A 23,218-nucleotide genomic window follows, 5' to 3' on the forward strand; every position below is an offset into this window, starting at 1 on the left:
CAGCAAGGCGGAACAAATACTTGAACCTTTGTATCCACATTTGGGATTTTCTAAAAGTGGTGTTCTCAGTGTTAATCCAGGTTTCAGTTCAACATATCCTAGGCTGGCTAATGTATTGGCAGACTCATTTTTCTGCAAGCATCAACATGTACAAACAGAATGGCCTTTTCATCCTTCATATGATACATGCTTGATGGGATTGATTTACGATGGACCTTAATGACAAGGTGGAATGCCAACATTCTCAGCCTTTCTCACATAAATCATGGGCCCAATGACCTGGTCAGTTGCTGCCTCCAATACCTTGGAATGGCTGAATGTATACACATCTCAACACTTTGGATTTCAAACAGGATACAGGAACCAAAAGTAAATGAGTATCTCTTCATCCTGATTACTCTACTAAAATAGGGAATACAGGACTAATTGGGTCAGTCTATGAAGGCAATAGAATATAATCTCAGTGGTTCACAACATTGTACTATATTCCAGTGGAGACATCTGAACCACAATAGCTAACTTGTTGTCTCTTCAATGAAAAATAGTTAGCACCCATCACAGCTAAACTTGCCATTCACAATCACTAGCACACTGTGCTATTATAGAAGAGAGGATCTCACAGAAATCAAGGACTTGTCAGATCTTCTATTTGTTTGGATTTCACCTGGCCAACATCACTGGACCCTTGCCCAAGTGGAATTTTCATGGGAATTAACCTGGCTGAAGAAGACACCAGTTGAACTACTCTCAAGAACTTAATTAGTTCACCTAATATACAAGTTCTGACTACTCACTACTTTGGCAGCTAGCAGGCAAAATCAGCAATACATTTCTTGGTTGACCCTTCTACTTACGGTTCCAGTATGATGGATCAATATCGCTCATGAAGCCCCATATTTGCAAGGACATCATCGAATCAGCGCAGTACATGCCTTTTCAGCAGACCCCAACTCCATGCAGTTCCGATGATGGGTCAGTTTCAGTAGAAAAATTAGTTTATAATAATAATAATTATAATAATAATGATAATGACTTTATTTAAAGAGGGTCATGTTTCAACTAAGTACATTGTATACATGTATATTGTTACGTGTTTAGGCTCTCATAAACAATAACAAGAAAAAAGTGAAGACAACAAGCTTTTTAAAATTTAACAAATAATTTATTTCCCTAAGAAAACATGAAAAAAATGAAGAAAAGAACTTTTTAAGAATCAGATCCAAAAATAAGCCAAGAATGGTCTAAGAATTAAAATTAGAAGTCCTAGTAATAAAATGTTCTAATGAATTTGAGTTTGAGTCCTGACGAAATCCAAAATGGAAGGTAATGACGTATACTGTAGCCAGTATAGTATTGACGTGTCAACAGTACTTCGTTGAGCCATAGAAAAATAATATTCCAGTATTTGAATTCCAAATAAAATTTCAATTAAATGTCTTTGTCCATGAATTCTGTATGAGCACTTAAATATTCCCAGGGAAAATAATTAATCTCATAGAATCCAAAGAATTTGAAGAAAAATTAAACTCCAACTGGTCACAACAGATAAAACACCACCGTGACATCAAAATGTTTAAAAGCCCAACTAAAATTATTTCTCAAATACATCACTATTAAATCTGATTACTGCGCAATTCCAGTAAAACCCGAATTTTGAAATAGAGGCTATTGACATGTGTAAAGTCATGTACACCAGTACAACCTCGATTTCACCCTATAAATCCCACAATAAAAAAAAATTAAAAAAGCTGATTAATTCAACTTTTATTAAATCAGAAACAAGGTCAGGAACTAGGTCAGCATTAAGATACAAAGTTCTTAAATTAGGTGTTTATGAAAAAAGTCAGGTCAAACTAATTCCTGAAAAATGTCAAATTCCAATAAACAAAATTACATTACTATAACATCTAATGGAATAAAAAAATTAAAACTAACAAACAAACAATTAAATTGAATCAAATATAAATTAAATATACATAACAATATGTATGTGTGTGTATATGTATGTGTATATATATCTATATATATATATATATATATATATATATATATATATATATATATATATATATATATATATATATATATATATATATATACACACACACACAACATGTATATAGTACAAAAATAGTGAGAAAACAAAGTGAAGGTTAGCGAATTTATACTTTAAGTTGTAATGAATTTGTTAAATCAAATAGGTTCCACTTTTCGTCCATTGAATAAAATTTTAATTAAATGCATTTATATTTTGTACTTTCTCTAATTTCCTTTGGGATTGTATTCCAAATTAGTGATCCTGAATATTGAATTTGGTTTTGGGATGGAAAGGTGGTTAGCTGAAATTAATCTTAAACTGGAAATGTTGCCTTGTTTTCTAGAATGAAATACTTCATTGAGATGAAATTGGGCCATATTGTTTAAAACATTTTGCATAAGTCTAGCCTTTCTCAAAAATATTTGTTCACTTACTGTTAACATTTTAATATCATTCATTGCATTTTGGGTGTTTTCAGCATTATCAACGATGAGTCTTTGAGCTTTTTTTGCAAGCAGAATAATTTGTAAATATCCATATAAGAAGTGTTTCCCCAGATAACATTACAGTAGTCTAGGTGTGGTTGTATATAGCATTTGTAATATATTAACCTATGTTTAGCCGATTGAGATGCCCTTGCCTTGCTAAATAACCACATACTTGAAACGACTTTACGACAGGACTTGAATATGTTGTTTTCACTGTAAATTGTTATCAACTATCAACCCAAGGATTTTGTCATTGGATAACCGTTTGTAGGCAGATTTCATTCAATTTAAGATTAAAATTGTTATTTTACGATCTTGCTTTCATTTGTTTCATAGTAATCATTAATACTTTAGTTTTGTCTGTATTTACTTTCATGCAATTTTTCATACACCAGGAATCTATTCCTAGTAACACTATCTGAAGGGAGATATTACAGCCTGATTTTAGCTGTTTGAGATCTGACAGTGTGCTTGCATCTGCATGTAATTCGGTAGATGAAATACAGTTGCCTGTTTTCAGTGGCAGATCATTTTTGACAACAAGAAAGAAAAGTGGGCCTAGAATTGATCTCTGTAGAACTCCACATGTAATTGGTTCTTCATTAGAAATACTGCCATTTATTTTGACACTGTTTTCTCATGATATAAACCAATCATTTATTGAATTGTCACATTGATAAATGCTCAATTTGTTGTAAAGAATATCATTAACAACAAGGTGAAAAGCTTTTCTAGGATCAACTTGTCAAAAAATGGATCCAACTAATTTTCCTTGATCTAAGACAATAATCCATCTATTATGGAGATCAAGGCTGTCTCACTGGAGTGGTTTTCTCTGAACCCTGATTGTTTTTTGTGAAGTAAGTTATAATTTGATAGGTATATCAAAAGATACCGCTCTGGTGGCCCAGGTGGTTAGAGTGTCATCCTCAGATGCTGGAGGTTTGTGTGTTCAAACTCCAGCCAAGTTTTACCAAAGACTTTTAAAAATGGTACAAGTTGGTACAAGTAGATGCCTTGCTTGGTGCTCAGCATAAAGAGGCTAGTGCTTGGACTGGTTGGCCTGCTGTCAGGATAATGTGACTGGGTAGGACATGATGCTACATGTCTGAAGCATAATACCAAACTGCTAGACATCACTATAAACTGCCACACTGCTTTCGTCATAGCCATATGACTGGAAAATTGTTAAACCTACATTAAAAATCCAAATCACACACACACATATCAAAGATAATCATGAACATGTTTTTCAAGTATTTTGGACACATTTGGTAAGATTGATATGAGTCTGTAGTTATTGATACTTTTTTTGCTGCCAGACTTGTGAATGGAGGTAACTTTCACTAATTTCAGTCTTGGAAACACTGAGGTGGATATGGTTAGATTACATAGGTAAGCTATGCTGTCAGATATTATATCTGCAGCAGCACTCAAGGGATGTGGTCCAGTATTATCAAGACCTGTTGATTTCCTTGTTGCAATAATTTGCAAAATTTTCAGAAACCTTTTCATTTCGTATTGGAGAGATAACAAACTTTGTGTCAGGTGGAATTTTGTCTGAACATAAATTTCTTAGTTTATTGTGATTAGAGTTGAAAAGACTACTTGTGATGTCTGCTTGGCTCTAAATGGAAATGGTGCCAGTCTGATGTCCTATATGGCCACCATTGCAGTCATCTTAAAACTTGTGTTATGGTTACTCCTCAGAAACAGAAAGTCATATCTGCATAGGGTTTTTACTTCCTATGATGTCTTGTTTGGTCCTGAATTAAACTGGTGCCAATCTGACATAATATTACCACTGTGGTGGCTTGGCCATCTTGAAAATGTTGTTATTGCTATAGTAACTGCCCTCAAATAGAAAATAATTTTGACATGAGGTTTTCATCAAGAGTGATCTTTTGATGTCATTTGGTCCTAAATGAAAATGATACAAAAACTGACCATCATTATGGCCATCATTATAGTCATTGTAAAGATATTGTTATCTCTATTCCTCCCATGTGAATGGTCATATTAACATAGTATTCTGCCAGAAGCATTTTTTGATACCTAGTTGCTTCTAAATGAAAATGGTGCCAATCTGACATCCAGTATTACCTCCAGAGTGGCAATCTTGAAAATGATGTTATTGAACAGCAACTCCTTTAAATGGAAAGTTATTTTGACAAGGGATTTTCATCAGAAGTGTTCTTATGGTGTCAGATTGCCCAAAAGAAAATTATACCAAGTGATCTTTAATATGGCCATCATGGAAACCATCTTAAAATATTGTTATTTCTATTCTTCACAAATGAATGGCAATATTTGCATGGGATTTTTCCAGAAGACTTATTGTCCCTAAATGAGTTATGCATATAATATAATTGCCGTAGCAACCATCTTGAAAATCATTGTATCACTACACATGAATGGATTGCCATAGCAATCATCTTGAAAATCATGGTATCACTACACATGAATGGATTGTCATAGTAACCATCTTGGAATTCATGGTATCACTACACATGAATGGATTGCCATAGCAACCATCTTGAAAATCATGTTATCACTACACATGAATGGATTGTCATAGTAACCATCTTGGAATTCATGGTGTCACTTCTCATGAATGGATTGCCATAGCAACCGTCTTGAAAATCATGGTATCACTACACATGACTACACATGAATGGATTGCCATAGCAACCATCTTGAAAATCATGGTAACACTATACTTGAATGGATTGCCATAGCAACCAGCTTAAAAATCATGGTATCACTACACACAAATGGATTGCCATAGCAACCATCTTGTAAATCATGGTATCACTACACATGAATGGATTGCAATTGCAACCATCTTGAAAATCATGGTATCACTACACATGACTACCCATGAATAGATTGTCATAGCAACCATCTTGAAAATCATGGTGTCACTTCACATGAATGGATTGCCATAGCAACCATCTTGTAAATCATGGTATCACTACACATGAATGGATTGCAATTGCAACCATCTTGAAAATCATGGTATCACTACACATGACTACACATGAATGGATTGTCATTACAACCAGCTTGAAAATCATTGTATCACTACACATGAATGGATTGCCCTAGCAACCATCTTGAAAATCATGGTTTCACTACACACGAATGGATTGCCATAGCAACCATCTTGAAATCATGGTATCACTACACATGAATGGATTGCCATTGCAACCATCTTGAAAATCATGATATCGCTACACATGAATGGATGGTCTTTTAAACAAAAGACAAGTATGCATGGTTTGTGATAAATAAAGGTGGTGTCACTGACAACCAGTATGCACACCACAGTAGTTTGTTTGAAATTCTTGTTATCGTTGAAGAAAATCAGAGATGGTTTCAACACTCAGAAGTTAAAAGAAAGAAATGGTCTTATCTCAACTTTCTGGAGAAACTATTGTTGGAGTATAATATCATCACATACAAACACATACAGACACAAAAACCTCACAGTACCACTCTGCCCCTGGATTTTGTCCCAGGGTGGGGCTAGAGGGTCAAACATTACATTTGGGACATCTTTTGCTTAAGAGTTTTGATTAAAACTTTTTCAGCACTTATATTTTCATAACCCTATTCCTGTGTCACTTCATATTTGGAATGTATCATCACATACACTCCCAGATACTTGAACCACTTGAATCACTCCTGCACTTCGATTGCACTCTTCAGTAGGGCCGTGGGGTGAGAAATTATATCACTGAGGGGGTGCTCACCAGTTATTATGTACTTTTGAGAGAGTGACATATGTAAGGTGAACTTGTTTGCATTTGATACATGTACAATGGAGAGAATGTTGGCATACCTCTATGCTATTTTGATGTAATGTGGCTGACATTTCTTTCTATATTGTACTTATGGAAATTGGACATGATCTAAGCACACTGGTAACTAAAATGACTGCTCCCTTATACTAAAAAAAATCAGCCTGAATTAGTCTAAAGTACATTATCTTTAGCACCTATTAATATAGGGAAAATGAATTTTGCCCAACTAGACATTACCAGCTTCTAAAAGTGCAATGGATGAATTACTACATATATAAAATGTAAAAAAAGTTATTGGCTCTTATTATTTTACAATTTACCTCTGATGTCCAGGAAGTGAAAACAACCAAGCAGAGCTAGCAGTGTTTTGAAAGATGCACATCTGGAGTAAGGCCAAGCTGTATACACCCATCAATCATACACCAAAATAAAGGGAATTAAAGGTTCTTTGAACAATACATAAGATATACATGGTCTTTTTTAAATAGCCAGTATAGCCAGTGAGGAAACCCAGGGAAATTCTTTCTCTTTAAAATTCTAACCCTATGCAAAATACGAAACTGTAGAGCGCCACCTGATGCATTTTGCGTTGAGTTTTGTCTAAAGTTTCTCTTCATATAGTATTTCAGTAATGACAAAGCCAGTTCACTTTTTACAGCATATTTAGAACAGAATGATGTCATATATGTAAGTTGTCCCAAGCAAACAGTTTTGTATCAAGATTATGTCATGAACTAAATGATGACATTGACATGACAATTTTAAGTTTCAATTTATATTTTGAAGAAGAAGAAAAATAAAACAGTGGAATAGAGGAAATTAACTTAAAAACCTTAAATACAGCAAATACTTTATAAAGTTCATTATAATGGTCAGGAAATAAAAATTCATTCAGTTATTAGGACCTTTATGCCTGGAATAGATTATGTGTCTACCTGTGGCAGTCCTGTACTTTAGGTTATGCCCCCTGATTGGGTCATGAGATTATGCTTTTCAGTTTTGATCATTGATGTATTTATTGTTCTCACTAATTTGTCAATCTGTCAAAAATGAAGAAATATTGATCAGGGTTTTGGTTTCTGTCACCACAGATCTGAAATTAAGGAGGTCTCTAAATCTGTGCAATATCTGTGTTATGTCCCTTGTTTTTTTTGCAGCTTCTTTCTGTATTCATTAGGTTCACATACATATGTAATTCTGTGGGTATTGTTGATGGATGTAAGGAACATATGTAATTTTGTGAGTATTTTGGACAGAAGTAGGATATATTTGTAATTTTGTACAGTCAAACCCGGTTATCTCGATTACGTCGGGGGTGTAAAATAATCGTCGACATAACCGGGTCCCGAGATATCCGGGTTCATAAAAACCGGTAATTTTAAAAATGTCCTTGAGCATTACTCCTGTCTCTTGCTGGTGTTTACTGGAATCCCCTCCCACTGCATGTTACAATAAAATAAACAAAACGCTTAATTGATAATAAAATGAAATGAACTAACCTGGTGTTGTTATCATTTATTCCTTTTTTATCATCATAAGTAATTTATTAAAGAAAAAATATATCTATGAACTCCTTATATCACATGTAGCGTATGCATCCATTACTGTAGTGTGCATCACTTATGTCAGATAACACACGACGCATTTTTATAATTGATGTGAATATTGAAAAACAAATCATGTTTGGTTGTACTCAGAGGTTTGAATATGTTATCAGATTGAAAAATGGATCAAAGAAAATCACAAACGAGAGAGTGAGAGAGAAACATCCACCGATTGCTTTCAGGCACCCGCCATTCACGCATAACGCGGTGTTAGGTGCAAAATAACCAAGATTGTATTATATCCAGGTTAATATATGACAGTATCTCGCAGATTACGTGCATATGGAGCAATTTCATGACCTGAATATTCAGCCGATCAGCACTTTTCCGTCTGCACATTGATTATTAATGTGTACATGTACATAATATTTCATTACTTGTATCTCCTTGATTGTTGTTTCTTGTATACATGTACTTCGGAACATAATTCATATCTGAAATGTACCTTAAGAAATAAAAGGGAAATGATAAAATACACATGTAGCTGACATCTAAGATTCTGCGTTTTCGTAAAATAAAGTTACATTGTAATTTGTACACACTCTTGTCTTTGTGAATCCTTGAATATTTTATGTAGTGAACATGATATATTCTTAATAAACTAATCGATTAAGCTACTCTTACGAACCAAAAATAGAAAGAATATGAAATAAACATGTGACTACTGCCGTAACGGACCAAAATTGTGCCTGAAAATCGATCGCTTTTGCTGACTATTTCTTGTACAATTTCTGTGAGATTGACGTTAAAAAGTTGCATTTCGTCGAATTAAGCGGGTCCACATGTTACTTCGGACCGAAACTTATGCCCGACATAACTGGGTTATCGACTTAACAGAGGTCGAGATAAGCGGGTAAAAAATAGCATAACAAAGAAGAATTTTTTCGGGACCGGACCAAAACGCTCGACATAAGCGGGTTGTCGAGATAACCGAGGTCGAGATAAGTGGGTTTGACTGTATTATGGATATATGTAAGATACATTTGTAATTTTGTGAGTATTATGAATAGATGTAAGATACATTTGTCATTTTGTGAGTATTAAGGATAAATGTAAGATACATTTGTAATTTTGCATTATGGATAGATGTAAGATGCATTTCTAATTTTGTGAGTACATGTATTATGGATAGATGTAAGATAAGTTTGTAATTTTTTTATTAGGATAGATGTAAGATCCATGTAATTGTATGAGTGTTATTGATGGATGTATGATACATATGTACTTGTATGAATGGTATTGATGGATGTGTGGTAGATATATAATTTTGGGAGTGTTATTGATGGGTACAGGGTAAGTTCAGCTGCTGATGAAAAGAATTTGACTTTTTTTGTAGATCATGTCTCGAATACACAAAGCCTGCAAGAATTATGCAAAGTGGAAAGGTAAACACAACCCTCACCTCAAACCATGGATCTACCCAGAGCAGATGACCCTTCCACGACTGAATATGTCCCACATCAAGCCTCTGAATGCCGGAGTATCCTGCGAGTCAATTGACGAGAGTGGAATTCAGGAGGAGGATATAGACATGGGGGATTTTATGGAAGATGATAAGGATTCTTAAAATTTTCTATCTTTTGACATTATAGTGATTATAACTGATGTTTAATTCCTGTATTTATGTGCAGTTACCTGCATTGCTCTAATCTTAAAATGATATTTTTATTTTAAAAGTCTTTGTATTTTAATGTTTCCAGTACTCTAATGTTAAAATTATATTTTTATTTTTCAAAACCTTTGTATTTTAATGTTTCCTATGCTCTAATATGATAAGCTATGTATGATGAAGAATTGTTTTATGTATGATATATGGAAACAAATGAAGAAGCTAATTAAGATTTTTATCAGTAATTATGGGATACATTTATTTGTTAGATTCGATGGCACTTGTAACACATTATTGGCTGTATAATGTTGAAAGAATGGAAGTTAAGCACATTTCTTGAAGGCACCACAGCAGATGACCCAGGCTGGCCTGGACAGGTCTAGAATCTATTACCCTTGGATCGAGAGTGTGGTGCTTTAACCTGCCTTTGATAGGTTTATTGATTTTATATCTCTTACTTTTAATGGTATGGCATGTGTAATACTGATCAGTAAGTTTCTTGTCTAGTTGGGAAAATCAAAACGAAATGTTAGCTTTGATTGACAGTGAGCATTTTAGACAACTTTTGGACTGAAGACCTTTTGACATAACACATTATTCATTTGTCAAATGTCCTTGCTTTTTTCATTTATAAACAGCTTAGCCAATTTGGATCAAACTTGGCAAGAATGTTTCTTAGGGCTTGTTCTTTCAAATTATATGTGAGGTGGCTCCCTTTGCAACAATGTGCCTTTCATTGCAAAGCCTATTCATTAAAACTACTGTGCAGTGTTTATTACATTCGGTAAGAATAACTTTTGGTACATTCTGTACTAGATTTTGCCCATGGTAGCTTCCCAAGTAATAGTGTGGAACACCTGACTTTTCTGGATTGGCTGTGCTAGATTTTTTCCCATGATAGCTTCCCAGGTAATGGTGTGGAACACCTGACTTTTCTGGATTGGCTGAGGCTGCTTGGATAAAACTTGGTAGCAATAATCCTGTGCTGTACACAGAATAAATTTGTCCATTATGGTTCCAAAGCAGTGCTGTGGCTTGCATAGCAATCAAGCAGAAAATCTATTTTCAACTTTTCTGGAATGCCTTTTGGTATAATCAAGGCTTTCTGGAATTGGACAACTGTTGCCGGTGTGTTTTCATATATGAATGAAGGTATCAAAATATTGAGAAACCTTTTATACAATTGTTTCCATAGCAATAAAAAGTATTAGAAGAAATCCTACTGGTCCAGATTTCTTGGACAGGTGTTCCTGCTTTTCAGCCAGGTGAGCAGTCACAGCCTTGTTTAAATTTGTTGACAGATTTCATTATAAGTGGTTATGGCTCTGATTTGAGGTCACTGTATATTCCTCTTTACCTAAATAATTTAATGTAGTATATTCCACTTTACCTGGATAATTCACTGTATATTCCTCTTTACCTGGATAATTCAAACTTGTGGTCTGTATGATGAAATCATCAATTAAATGTCCCATTTTTCTCTCTGCCTACTCCAAAATTACGTTCAAGTCAAAAAGGTGCTTGGATTCAATATATTGATCATTAACCTACGTTTGAAAAATGTACCTTGGTTCTGTTTCAGTGTTTTTTAAGAATTTCTTGCGATTGTAAAGACATTGGAACTCACATACTTTGCCTGATGGGGTGGGATGGGTTAAGGCAGTCAGTGTCTAACTCATTTGAAGGATTCTGAAATGCACTTTTGTTTGCACCTAAATTGGACATATGTCTCAAATACCAGTAATCAGAAGACAGATTTGACAGCTTCCACCAGTAATCTGGGTCCAGATTTGACATCGTATTTTGTTGCTGGGATTTAAATTAAATGAAGATCTGATGATTAGTTTATCAGTCTTTGACCAGTCACACAATGCACATACAGACTGGTGTCTCTGATTACAGTTGGGAGTGAACTTTTTTAATTTTGTTCAACACATTCTTGGTTCTGTTGATATTCATTTTATGTTACTCATGGTAATGTATTATTTTAAGTTGGATGATTACCAAAGATACTGAATGTTATGTTCCACTCCCAAATATTATGGTCACTTACTGTACACAGTCAAGCATGGATAACTCGGACAGGAATCAATCGAATATTCAGCAACTCTAGCCTTGGCATAGCTGATACTAATATCTGATACATGAGAAAACTTGCAACCAGTGAAAACTCTTATCAAATGTTCGGGCCCTGGTGTTTATATTTTTGTAGTTCTATATAAATACACCTTGAACATGAGTGTAAATGGAGTTCTATATAAATATACATCTTGAACATGAGTGTAAATGGAGTTCTATATAAATATACATCTTGAACATGAGTGTAAATGGAGTTCATTCTTCTATATAAACAGATACTCATATATTGACCCTGTACTCTGTGGGGTAGGTAACCATGGATTCTAAATGTTTCACTCATGTTTCTACAATTAATTAAGTCCATTGCATTCATTGTAAGCTCAGAAGCAATGAGAATGTCTTGTGTTGGACAATAACTTGGTTGCTTTTTAATATTATGTCTGTTAGGCACGTTACTATCTTACGAGGAATCTCAGTGCCCCCTTTCTGACACATCTAGTTCATTGATAACGTTTTCAGACCAATCTTTTTGAAAATTGGGAATGTGGCCCTTATTTGGACCAAACATAGCTCTGATAAGTTTTCTACTATCTGTCAAAAACAGCACATTTAATATGCAAAAGATTGCACTTGTAAGTGTGAGTTGTGATGCGTTGTCTTTTATTACATGTATGCAAGCAGTCTCTCTGTATGTCTGTATACGATTCCAGTCATTCATCGGTCTATATCCTCTTCCTGCACTGATGCTTTGAATCAGATTGTATCATTTAATGTCCACATATTCATGGGGTGCAAGAATTTTCTTCTTTCCTTTCATTCAGGCCACAAGCACGAAGGGTCAAAACATAAAATATAGTGTCTTTGAAAGGGACATTAATTTTCATAATTGTGAAAGAGAAATTTGAATACACGGTCATGAAGGAAAGACATAAGATATGCAAATGAATTTGTGTTAGATATGGTTGAGGTTGAGAGGGTGAAAAGATGTTTGTTTCCAAATCCATCTATCTTTGATCTCAAATGAAAGTTTTTACAGAATTATGTTATAAATTGTACTTATATAATCAGTAATGTATTAGAAAAGCATGTGGATGTGCAGTGATGCATAATTAATACTGCTTGTGTTGTGCACTAATACATGATTCATACTACTTATGCTTTGTTTTGTTGCTCATTTTATTATGATAGTAAATGCTTTGCAATTCGTAGGCATTTGGATCGGTTGATACAATTTTACCGATATCAAGTGTAAACATGTTGGAAGCAGGTTGTGAAATATTTGTATGAAATTAATTATTTTATTCTTGGTTGTGTATATTTTAGAACAAGTTTAGCTTTTTTTCCTATATTCAAATATAATGGACATTTTCCGTAGCCTTTATTTTCCACCTGTGTCTTTTGTTTTAAAGACGTTTTGATGTTTATTACTTGTTGCAAGATGAAGGAGATAATATTAACTGAAATTGAACTTGGGTGTTCAGCAGGTAAACAAGCATCACATGAAAATCATCAGTGAAAATATCATGACCACATTGTTATCATATGTATGACTACAGTGTTATCATATGTATGACTACAGTGTTATCATATGTATGACTAGTGTTATCATATTTATGACTACAGTGTTATCACATTTATGACTACAGTGTTGTCATTTGTATTACTACATTGTTATCACATTTATGACTACAGTGTTGTCATTTGTATTACTACATTGTTATCATATGTATGACTACAGTGTTATCATATGTATGACTACAGTGTTATCATATGTATAACTGCAGTATTAGGGGCCATCCATTGAGTACGTACATATGGAGGGGGTAACCCAAATGCATATGCTTGCATATGAGGGGGGTCAACTGATAATGTACGTACACATAGGAAACTGGGTTCAGTCAGCGCTTGAATTTTAGCGGACACTAGACAAACTGTTTAAAGTTGTGCAGCTTATTTCTTTGATGCAGCCAGACATTCATTGTCGGTGGACTATCTGTTTTATTAAACACATTAATATTATTAATCCTTTATGATTTCTGCATGGATTAAATATAGACCATTCTGTAGAATTCTGGGGAGGTGCGTCAAGCATGCATACGCAGGTGGGGTGTGTGTGAAAAAGTATGCATGTGTACGGGGGGGAGGGAGGGGGGAAGAGGTCAAGCTTTGCCAGATTTTTGCATGCTTACTAAATGGATGGCCCCTTGTCATGTGTATGACTAGTGTTATGTATGACTACAGTGTTATCATATGTATGACTACAGTGTTATCTTATGTATGACTACAGTGTTATCTTATGTATGACTACAGTGTTATCATATTTATGACTACAGTGTTATCATATTTATGACGACAGTAGTATCATATGTATGACTACAGTGTTATCATATGTATGACTACAGTGTTATCATATGTATGACTACAGTGTTATCATATGTATGACTACAGTGTTATCATATGTATGACTACAGTGTTATCATATGTATGACTACAGTGTTATCATATGTATCACTATAGTGTTATCATATTTATGGCTTCCATCCAAGAGACTCAAGAGTTATTCATTCCATCCAAGAGACTCTTGAGTTATTCATTCCATCCAAGAGACTATTGAGTTGTGCATTCCATCCAAGAGACTATTGAGTTATGCATTCCATCCAAGAGACTCTTGAGTTATGCATTCCATCCAAGAGACTCTTGAGTTATTCATTCCATTGAAGAGACTGTTGAGTTATGCATTCCATCGAAGAGACTCTTGAGTTATTCATTCCATCCAATAGACTCTTGAGTTATGCATTCCATCCAAGAGACTCTTGAGTTATGTATTCCATCCAAGAGACTCTAGAGTTATTCATTCCATCCAAGAGACTCTTGAGTTATTCATTCCATCCAAGAGACTATTGAGTTGTGCATTCCATCCAAGAGACTATTGAGTTATGCATTCCATCCAAGAGACTCTTGAGTTATGTGTTCCATCCATGAGACTCTTGAGTTATTCATTCCATTGAAAAGACTGTTGAGTTATGCATTCCATCGAAGAGACTCTGGAGTTATTCATTCTATCCAAGAGACTCTTAAGTTGTATGTTTGTTAAAGTATTTTAGTTCAGCACTTTATTCTTTGTTGCATAATAGTAAATAGTTACTTTGCTGACCATTTTGTTTGCTGGAGGTGGGGTTTCAGTGCATTGTAACAAATTAACATAAAATTTGTAAAATCTTAGAGTGAGGTTGAGGTAATTTCAAAGATAGTATACTAACATTTAGGCAGCTTTCAAGCATAAAAATTGCAGCTTGCTTTGTTACCAAGAGAATTTAATTTTGTATAGATTTATACCAGATCATGAATATGAAATTAGCATGCAAGAAAACAACAAGATTTATATTCCTTTTAACAAATTGCATGCCCTGATTAAATCCAGTGACTTGCAGGTCATAAGTAAACCCAGTGACTTGCAGGTCATGTGTAAACCCAGTGACTTGCAGGTCATATGTAAACCCAGTGACTTGCAGGTCATAAGTAAACCCAGTGATTTGTAGGCCATAATTAAACCCAGTGATTGGTAGGTCACAATTAAACCCAGTGATTTGTTGGCCATGATTAAACCCAATAATTCATAGGCCTTACTTAAACCCAATGATTCATAGGTCATAATTAGACCCAATGATTCATAGGTCATAATTAAACACAATGATTCATAGATCATAATTAAACCCAGTGATTTGTTGGCCATAATTAAACCCAATGATTCATGGGCCATACTTAAACCCAGTGATTCATAGACCATAATTAAACCCATTGATTTGTTGGCCATAATTAAACCCACTGATTCATAGGCCATGCTTAAACACAGTGATTCATAGGCCATAATTAAACCCAGTGATTCATAGGCCATAATTAAACCCAGTGATTCATAGGATAATTAAACTCATTGATTCATAGGCCATAATTAAACCCAGTGATTCATGGGCCATATGTAAACACAGTGATTCATGGGCCACACTTAAACCCAGTGATTCATAGGCCATAATTAAACCCAATGATTCATAGGATAATTAAACTCGTTGATTCATGGGCCTTACTTAAACCCAGTGATTCATAGGCCATAATTAAACCCAATGATTCATAGGATAATTAAACTCATTGATTCATAGGCCATACTTAAACCCAGTGATTCATAGGATAATTAAGCTCATTGATTTGTGGACCATACATAAATATTTGAGGTGCTCATCTTAAATGCATTTACGAAATCTTACATGATCCTTCTTTTAATTATTCTTTCTGTGTTCATCTTTAAATCAACATTGTTGAATTTAGAACTAAAACATTCAGATCATTTTTCTGGTAAATACTGCATCCATGACACTTGTATTTCCTGTAATTGTTTTGGCATACACACAATTTAAAGATACAGGTAAATACTATATCTGTGACACTTGTATTTCCTGTAATTGTTTTGGCATACATACAGTTTAAAGATGCAGGTAAATACTACATCCGTGACACTTGTATTTCCTGTAATTGTTTTGGCATACATACAATTTAAAGATACAGGTAAATACTACATCCGTGACACTTGTATTTCCTATACTTGTTTTGGCATACATACAATTTAAAGATACAGGTAAATACTACATCCGTGACACTTGTATTTCCTGTAATTTGTTTTGGCATACATACTAATTTAAGATGCAGGTAAATACCAACACCACATGCATGACTCTTGTATCTCATCTAATTCTTCTTTGGCATGCACATGAGCTTGAGATGCCAACAATTCTGGATGTTTGTGAAGTTATTACAAAATGTTTAATAAAATTCTATATAATATTGAAGAAATTCTGATAAATGAAAATTTGATTAAAATTTTTAACAAGTTTTCTATATGTAAGCAAGAAAAGAAAAGCACTTAGATACAAATATGATACACTAGTTTCTCAGTGTAAAAAGCAGAATGTAGAGAACAAGAAACCATATGTCAACGGGCATAAAAAGGTGGCACAGATGAGTCAAGGAAGAGGCATAATTCTTGATAAAAATTAATATTTAATATTATTTTGGCCAAAATGGTTGCAGGAATTTAATGAAAAAAAGCAAAGGATATTCTATTTGTTGACACAATATGTATAATGGCTGTGTTGTATATATAAATAAACTGTGAAAGAACATCCACCCCATTATAAAGGAAAAGTGTAAGTGAAAATTATGCACATTTGATATCAGCAAAACAATACCTGTAACACTCTTCAACGATACTTTGTTTGATCAAGTAAGTACTCAGCTTGTAGATAAGCTACCATAATCAAGCACTTTGCTTTTTGCAATTCATCAGTGAGACACTTTCATTATCTAGTTCTTAAAAATAGATTAGCAGCTTGCAAGTTTATAGAATGACAGGCATGTAATATTTGCTGTTTGTTGGTAATGTATCTGGTGTTGTCTACAATCTAAATGGACATGACAGTCATTGTTGTGACACATGGTTACTGCCACAATTTGTTGTCCTCAATCCTAATAGACATGACAGTCATTGTTGTGACACATGGTCACTGCCAGAAGCTGTTGTCCACAATCCTAATAGACATGACAGTGACATTTTCCAGCACACGGTCATTGCTACAAGCTATTGCCATATTCCTAATAGACATGACAGTGACATTGTTGTAGCACATGGTCACCTCTACAAGCTGTTGCCACAGTCCTAATAGACATGACAGTGTCATTGTTGTAGCACATTGTCACCTCTACAAGCTGTTGCCACAATCCTAATAGACTTGACAGTGTCATTGTTGTAACACATTGTCAGTGCTACAAAAGCAAGTTTTATCTTTATTCATACAAATTTATGCACCAGACATACATTTGTGGAAACTTACTATAAGGTTCTTTTTATATATTCCATTCTCATATAAAAACAGTTCCCCATACATTTTAAAAATCCCGCCCTTTTGAAAATGTCAGAGGTGGAATCCCCAGTATAAAAATCCAGGGGAAATCATGAAAAAGTTCAAAAGTCCATGACAAGCAGAGGTGACACCCTTCTGGATACTTCACATATGCCACCTTTATGGGGTACTTTGCATGTGCAAACAAGCATTTTAGAAAACTTTTTTTTATGACATTTTATGTCATTTAGTTCATGTTTTATTCTACTGTTCACCAGTATTGATAGTCTTGAGTTAGGATTGCCACCTGTTAAGTGTTTTAAGGAACCATTCCATTTTGAATAGTAAAATACAGTGTTGAAATATGTCCATTTTGAATAGTAAATTATGGTGTTGAAATATGTCCATTTTGAATAGTAAATTATGGTGTTGAAATGTGTCCATTTTGAATAGTAAATTATGCTGTTGAAATATGTCCATTTTGAATAGTAAATTATGGTGTTGAAATGTGTCCATTTTGAATAGTAAATTATGGTGTTGAAATATGTCCATTTTGAATAGTAAATTATGCTGTTGAAATATGTCCATTTTGAATAGTAAATTATGGTGTTGAAATGTGTCCATTTTGAATAGTAAATTATGCTGTTGAAATATGTCCATTTCATAAAGGATTACATTGTTCTATATTTTGGAGCTTTTCAGGTGGCAACTCTAGTCTGAGTATGTATCAAGTTAGACTCTAGAAAAGTATTTTGATTGTATACATGATTCCTGCCTCTATTTAAGATGACTGCCAAGATTCCATAGCATGTGTGCTGGTATTCCAGATAGGTAGGATCATAAGATGGCATCTTGGATAAATCTGTATCAAGTTTTAGGAAGATACATGAGATGTCAAGAAAACTTTTAAAGCAGTGTTTCCCAATTTGGAATCCATAGAGCATCTTCTGCAATTTAATGATACCATGTCTTGCTTATGTCTTGAATTCATTTTATGAAATTAATTACACCGTTCTATTCATTGTCTGTTTTGGAAAGAAATTTACTTGTGATCTCAGTATTATAGTTTATGGTATATTTGTGCAATATGTAAGTTTCCAAAAGTTTCTTGGCTATCAATAACCAACTTTTTTTATGAAAGACAAGTTTTCTGGCTATGAGTGGCCAACAATTTTTAATGAAGAGATTATTTACTGGGTGTTAGTGGCCAATTTTGTAATGAAGAGATAAGCTTCCTGGCTATGAATGACCAGCTATTTTTAATAAAGAAATACTTTTCCTGGCCGTGAGTGGCCAAATTTTGTTAATAAAGAAATAATTTTCCTGGCCTTGAGTGGCCAAATTTTCTTAATAAAAAAATCATTTTCCTGGCTGTGAGAGGCCAACGTTTTTAATGAAGAAATAATTTTCCTGGCTGTGAGTGACCAACTTTATAAAAAAATGAAGAGTCGTGTGCAATTCAGGAATAAAAGGGGCTCTCAAGAGGAATAAATTGAGACAAATTGCAGGGGTAGGTAGGGACAATTGAGTAAGTAAAAGCACTGATCATAATTGTAATTTACTGATCTAAGGAATTTTAAGATGCTTGGGTTGACACCTAAGTGGTATTTTATTCTGTTATAAATAAATAATTATCTTCCCAGTTTCCCTTGAGAGTTTTCAGGGAGTTTATATTTCTTCATTTAAGTTTTGCTACCTTATGGATACCACATGTAGGCTGTATACAGCATTGTTTCAGTGATCTATTTCCTATGTTATATTGACAGGTTTTATTATTTCAAATTTTGTGCAATTATAGAAAGGGTTTGATGGGTTAATGTTGCAGCATACAAGAGATAAAAGAATAAAATATTAACATTTTAAGCTACTGAGATCTTTTTAATTTTGTATGTATTTATGTAATGTGTGTGTGTGTGTGTGTGTGCATTTGGACAAGATCAGATACAAAATTACAAAAATATCCATAGCATATAATGAAAAACGAAATCTTACAAACAATGCAGATTAAATATACATAACACCTACACTCATTAAGAACAAGATTTATGCAGTTAAGCTTTCGTTTTTACTACAAGTCAAAAAAACATCTTATAAAAGATTACATCAGAAAATAATTTTATGAACGACACAAAGTATACATGAAACAGTGTACTATTTTCATATATGTGAAAGTACATCTAGGGGCCATCCATTTAGAATGTATGCATGGATCGGGATATTTTTATAACCCAGATGCATCTGTTTGCGTTTGGAGGGGGTCTACTGATAATGCACATACACATAGGAAATGGGAGGGGGGTGAAACCTCGATAATAATTTGTCTAATACATAACCAATTCGACTGGGTTCAGTCGGCGTTTGAATTTGAACTATACAAACTATTTAAAGTTACACAGCTTATTTATTTGATGCATCCAGACATTCAACATCGGTGGACTATCTGTTTTATTAAACACATTAATATTATTAATCCTTAATCATTTCTGTGTGGATTAAATATAGGGCATTCTATAGAATTTTTTTTGGGGGGAGGGTGCATCAATTGTATGTACGCAGATGGTGTGTGTGTAAAAAAGTACACGTGTACAGGGAGGGTGGGAGGGGTCAAGCTTTGCCATATGTTTGCGTACATACTAAACGGATGGCCCCCTACTATTAAATTGTCTTTTCCGTTAATGTGCCTGTTGGAAATAATTAGAAAGTCTGTTACTAAAATTGTAATTTATAAACTGAACTATGTCAGGTACACCAGGTACTTTGTAGGGGAATTTCAGTAACCTAGACCCAAATAAAAATTTACTTCTAGTAACAGTGATACAGATATTAAACACACACACACTGAGAATATTTTAGCCATGTATGTGTTGTATACAGAATTAAAAAATCAATCATTCAGGTCAAGTAGAAGAAAAAACTGTATTTTGGACAAGGTTAAGTCCTACATACAATGTTACATTACAACAGCATACATCATTATACCGTTCCAGTGGCCTATGGGCTAGAGCATCCGCCTCAGATGCAGGAGGTCGCGGGTTTGAACCCCAGCCGAGTCATACCAAAGACTTACAGAAATGCTACTAACAGCTGCCTCGCTTGGCACTCAGCATTAAGAGGTCAGTGTTAGGACTGGTCGGCCTGGTGTCAGGATAATGTGACTGGGTGGGACATCATGATACATGTCTGCGGCATGATGCCCCAGTGCTAGACATCAGTATAAACTGTCACACTGCAGATATCTTAGAGATATGACTGAAAACAGCTGATTCTCCATACCACCCTGCCCAGGCTTCATAGCTCCACTGGAGAGGACACTCCAGCGTCGTCGTACGGCGTCGGCACAACACGAGAAGTAGCAGTTTACCGGTTCTAAGTCAAAGCTCGATTGGCGTAGAGCTTGGCGCCAGGGGTTACTTCTGACGGTGGGAGAGATCATCAGGTCTCACTGGACAGCTACCGCCCGCCTCAAGCTGGGCAGCCCCCAGTCAGTAAGGTGCTGCCCGCCATGGCCTGCCTGCTTCACTGGGTGCGTGGAGCTTAGAGAACCATCTCGACAAGTGGGCCACAAAACTCTGCACCAGGAAAGACTAAAAGAAGAAATAAACAGACTCCAACTCTTCGTTTTGCAACCTTTAACATCAGGACCATGTGTCCTGGATTGACCACTGACCTACAGCAGATCGACGATGCACGGAAGACTGCCGTCATTGACAGAGAACTCTCCCGACTGAACATCGACATTGCCTGCCTCCAGGAGACCCGACTGGCTGACAGCGGCACCATCAGGGAAGCCAATTACACATTCTTTTGGCAGGGGAAGCCCTTGGATGAACCTAGGCAGCATGGTGTAGGCTTTGCCGTCAAGAACACGCTAATCGCCTTCATTGAACCTCCATCATCAGGTACTGAGAGAATCCTTGCCCTCCGGCTGTCAACATCCTTAGGCCCGGTCAACATCTTCAGTGTGTACGCCCCAACCCTCTACTCCACCTACGAGGAGAAAGACAAGTTTTATGAGGCTCTGGATCAGGCAATATCCAGTATCCCCAACAATGAAAGCCTTTACTTACTAGGAGACTTCAATGCTAGAGTGGGAGCTGACCATGAGGCCTGGTCCACCTGTCTCGGTTTTTACGGAAGGGGCAAGATCAACGAGAATGGTCAGCGACTGCTGGAGATGTGCTGCTCCCACAGCCTATGTGTGACAAACACTTTCTTCAAATGCAAGGAGATCCACCAGGTGTCGTGGAGACACCCACGTTCACGCCACTGGCACCAGCTAGACCTCGTCATCACCAGGCGTGCAGAACTGGCCAGTGTCCTCCTTACCCGCAGCTACCACAGTGCCGATTGTGACACGGACCATTCCCTGGTGGCCAGCAAGGTGCGAATATTACCCAAGAAGCTGCACCACGCCAAGAAGAAGGGTCACCCACGTATCAACACCTACTGTGCAAGCAACCCAGAGAAAACACAGCAGTTCATCAGCAAACTGAAGGAAGCCCTCACCAAAGTGACACCTGATGACACCATTGATTCCAAGTGGTCCCATATCCGTGACTCTGTGTACAAATCAGCCATCACAGCTTACGGGAAGAGGGAGCGAAAGAATGTCGACTGGTATGAGGCAAACTGGGAGGAGATGGAGCCCGTGACTGAGGCAAAGAGGAAAGCCCTTCTGGCATACAAGGCTGCACCTAGCCCCAGAACACTACAAGCCCTCAGGATTGCAAGGAATAACGCCCAGAAGACCGCCCGCCGCTGTGCCAACACCTACTGGCTGAACCTTTGCAACAGTATACAGACAGCTGCTGACACCGGGGATACAAGAGGAATGTATGAGGGTATCAAAAAAGCGACAGGCCCCCCCAGCTACAAGACCGCCCCCCTCAAGTCCAAGACGGGCGAAGTCATCAAAGACCAGGGGAAACAACTGCAGCGATGGGTTGAGCACTATCTTGAGCTATATGCAACCCAAAACAAGGTCACTGGAACTGCCCTGGACGCCATTCCAGACCTGCCTGTCATGGAGGAGCTAGACACACAGCCCACCCTGGAAGAGCTCGGAAAAGCCATCGATTGCCTTGCCTGTGGGAAGGCTCCTGGAAGCGACGGCATTCCGCCTGAAGTCCTCAAGAGCGGAAAACCAGCACTGCTCCAGCCCCTACACACACTCCTCTGCCTTTGCTGGGAACAGGGATACATCCCACAGGACATGCGTGATGCCAACATCGTCACTTTGTACAAAAACAAAGGAGACCGTAGCGACTGCAACAACTATCGGGGCATCTCCCTCCTCAGCATCGTCGGAAAGGCCTTCGCCCGTGTTGCCTTGGCACGCTTGCAGATCCTAGCCTCCCGCGTCTACCCAGAATCCCAGTGTGGATTTCGAGCCGGCAGGTCAACTGTAGACATGATCTTCTCACTACGTCAGCTGCAGGAGAAGTGTCGCGAGCAGCGGATGCCCCTCTACATTGCCTTCATAGACCTGACGAAGGCGTTTGACATGGTTAGTCGGAGTGGACTCTTCAGACTCCTGCAGAAGATCGGCTACCCCCCACGTCAGCTTGCTGTCATTATGTCGTTCCACGAGAACATGCACAGCACAGTGTGCTTCAATGGCGCAACATCTGAAGCATTCCCAGTCGTTAGCGGAGTCAAACAAGGCTGTGTCCTTGCACCGACGCTCTTTGCCATCTTCTTCTCCAT

The 23,218-nt window shown here is 36.4% G+C and overlaps 1 protein-coding gene across 2 annotated transcripts in view; it reads left to right on the forward strand.

Moving 5' to 3' along the window:
• The window catches only part of LOC149796282 (START domain-containing protein 10-like), a 44,264-nt gene extending 24,889 nt beyond the window's left edge, over positions 1-19,375 (forward strand). The window contains exons 6-7 of one of the 2 annotated variants that reach the window (XR_016421654.1): positions 9,273-15,271; positions 15,542-19,375. Coding sequence is in view for 1 of the 2 variants with exons in the window: in XM_089960923.1 (XP_089817049.1) it covers positions 9,273-9,503 (231 nt within the window). In the remaining variant the exon portion in view is untranslated. Of the gene's footprint in view, positions 1-9,272 lie in introns of both variants that reach the window. The other variant, XM_089960923.1, reaches the window with a different exon arrangement.
• Positions 19,376-23,218: the final 3,843 nt, after the last annotated feature.

This window comes from Sinohyriopsis cumingii, chromosome 6 (genome assembly GCF_028554795.1).
Source record: "Sinohyriopsis cumingii isolate HCF-2022 chromosome 6, ASM2855479v2, whole genome shotgun sequence".
NCBI classification, from domain to species: Eukaryota; Metazoa; Mollusca; class Bivalvia; order Unionida; family Unionidae; genus Sinohyriopsis; species Sinohyriopsis cumingii.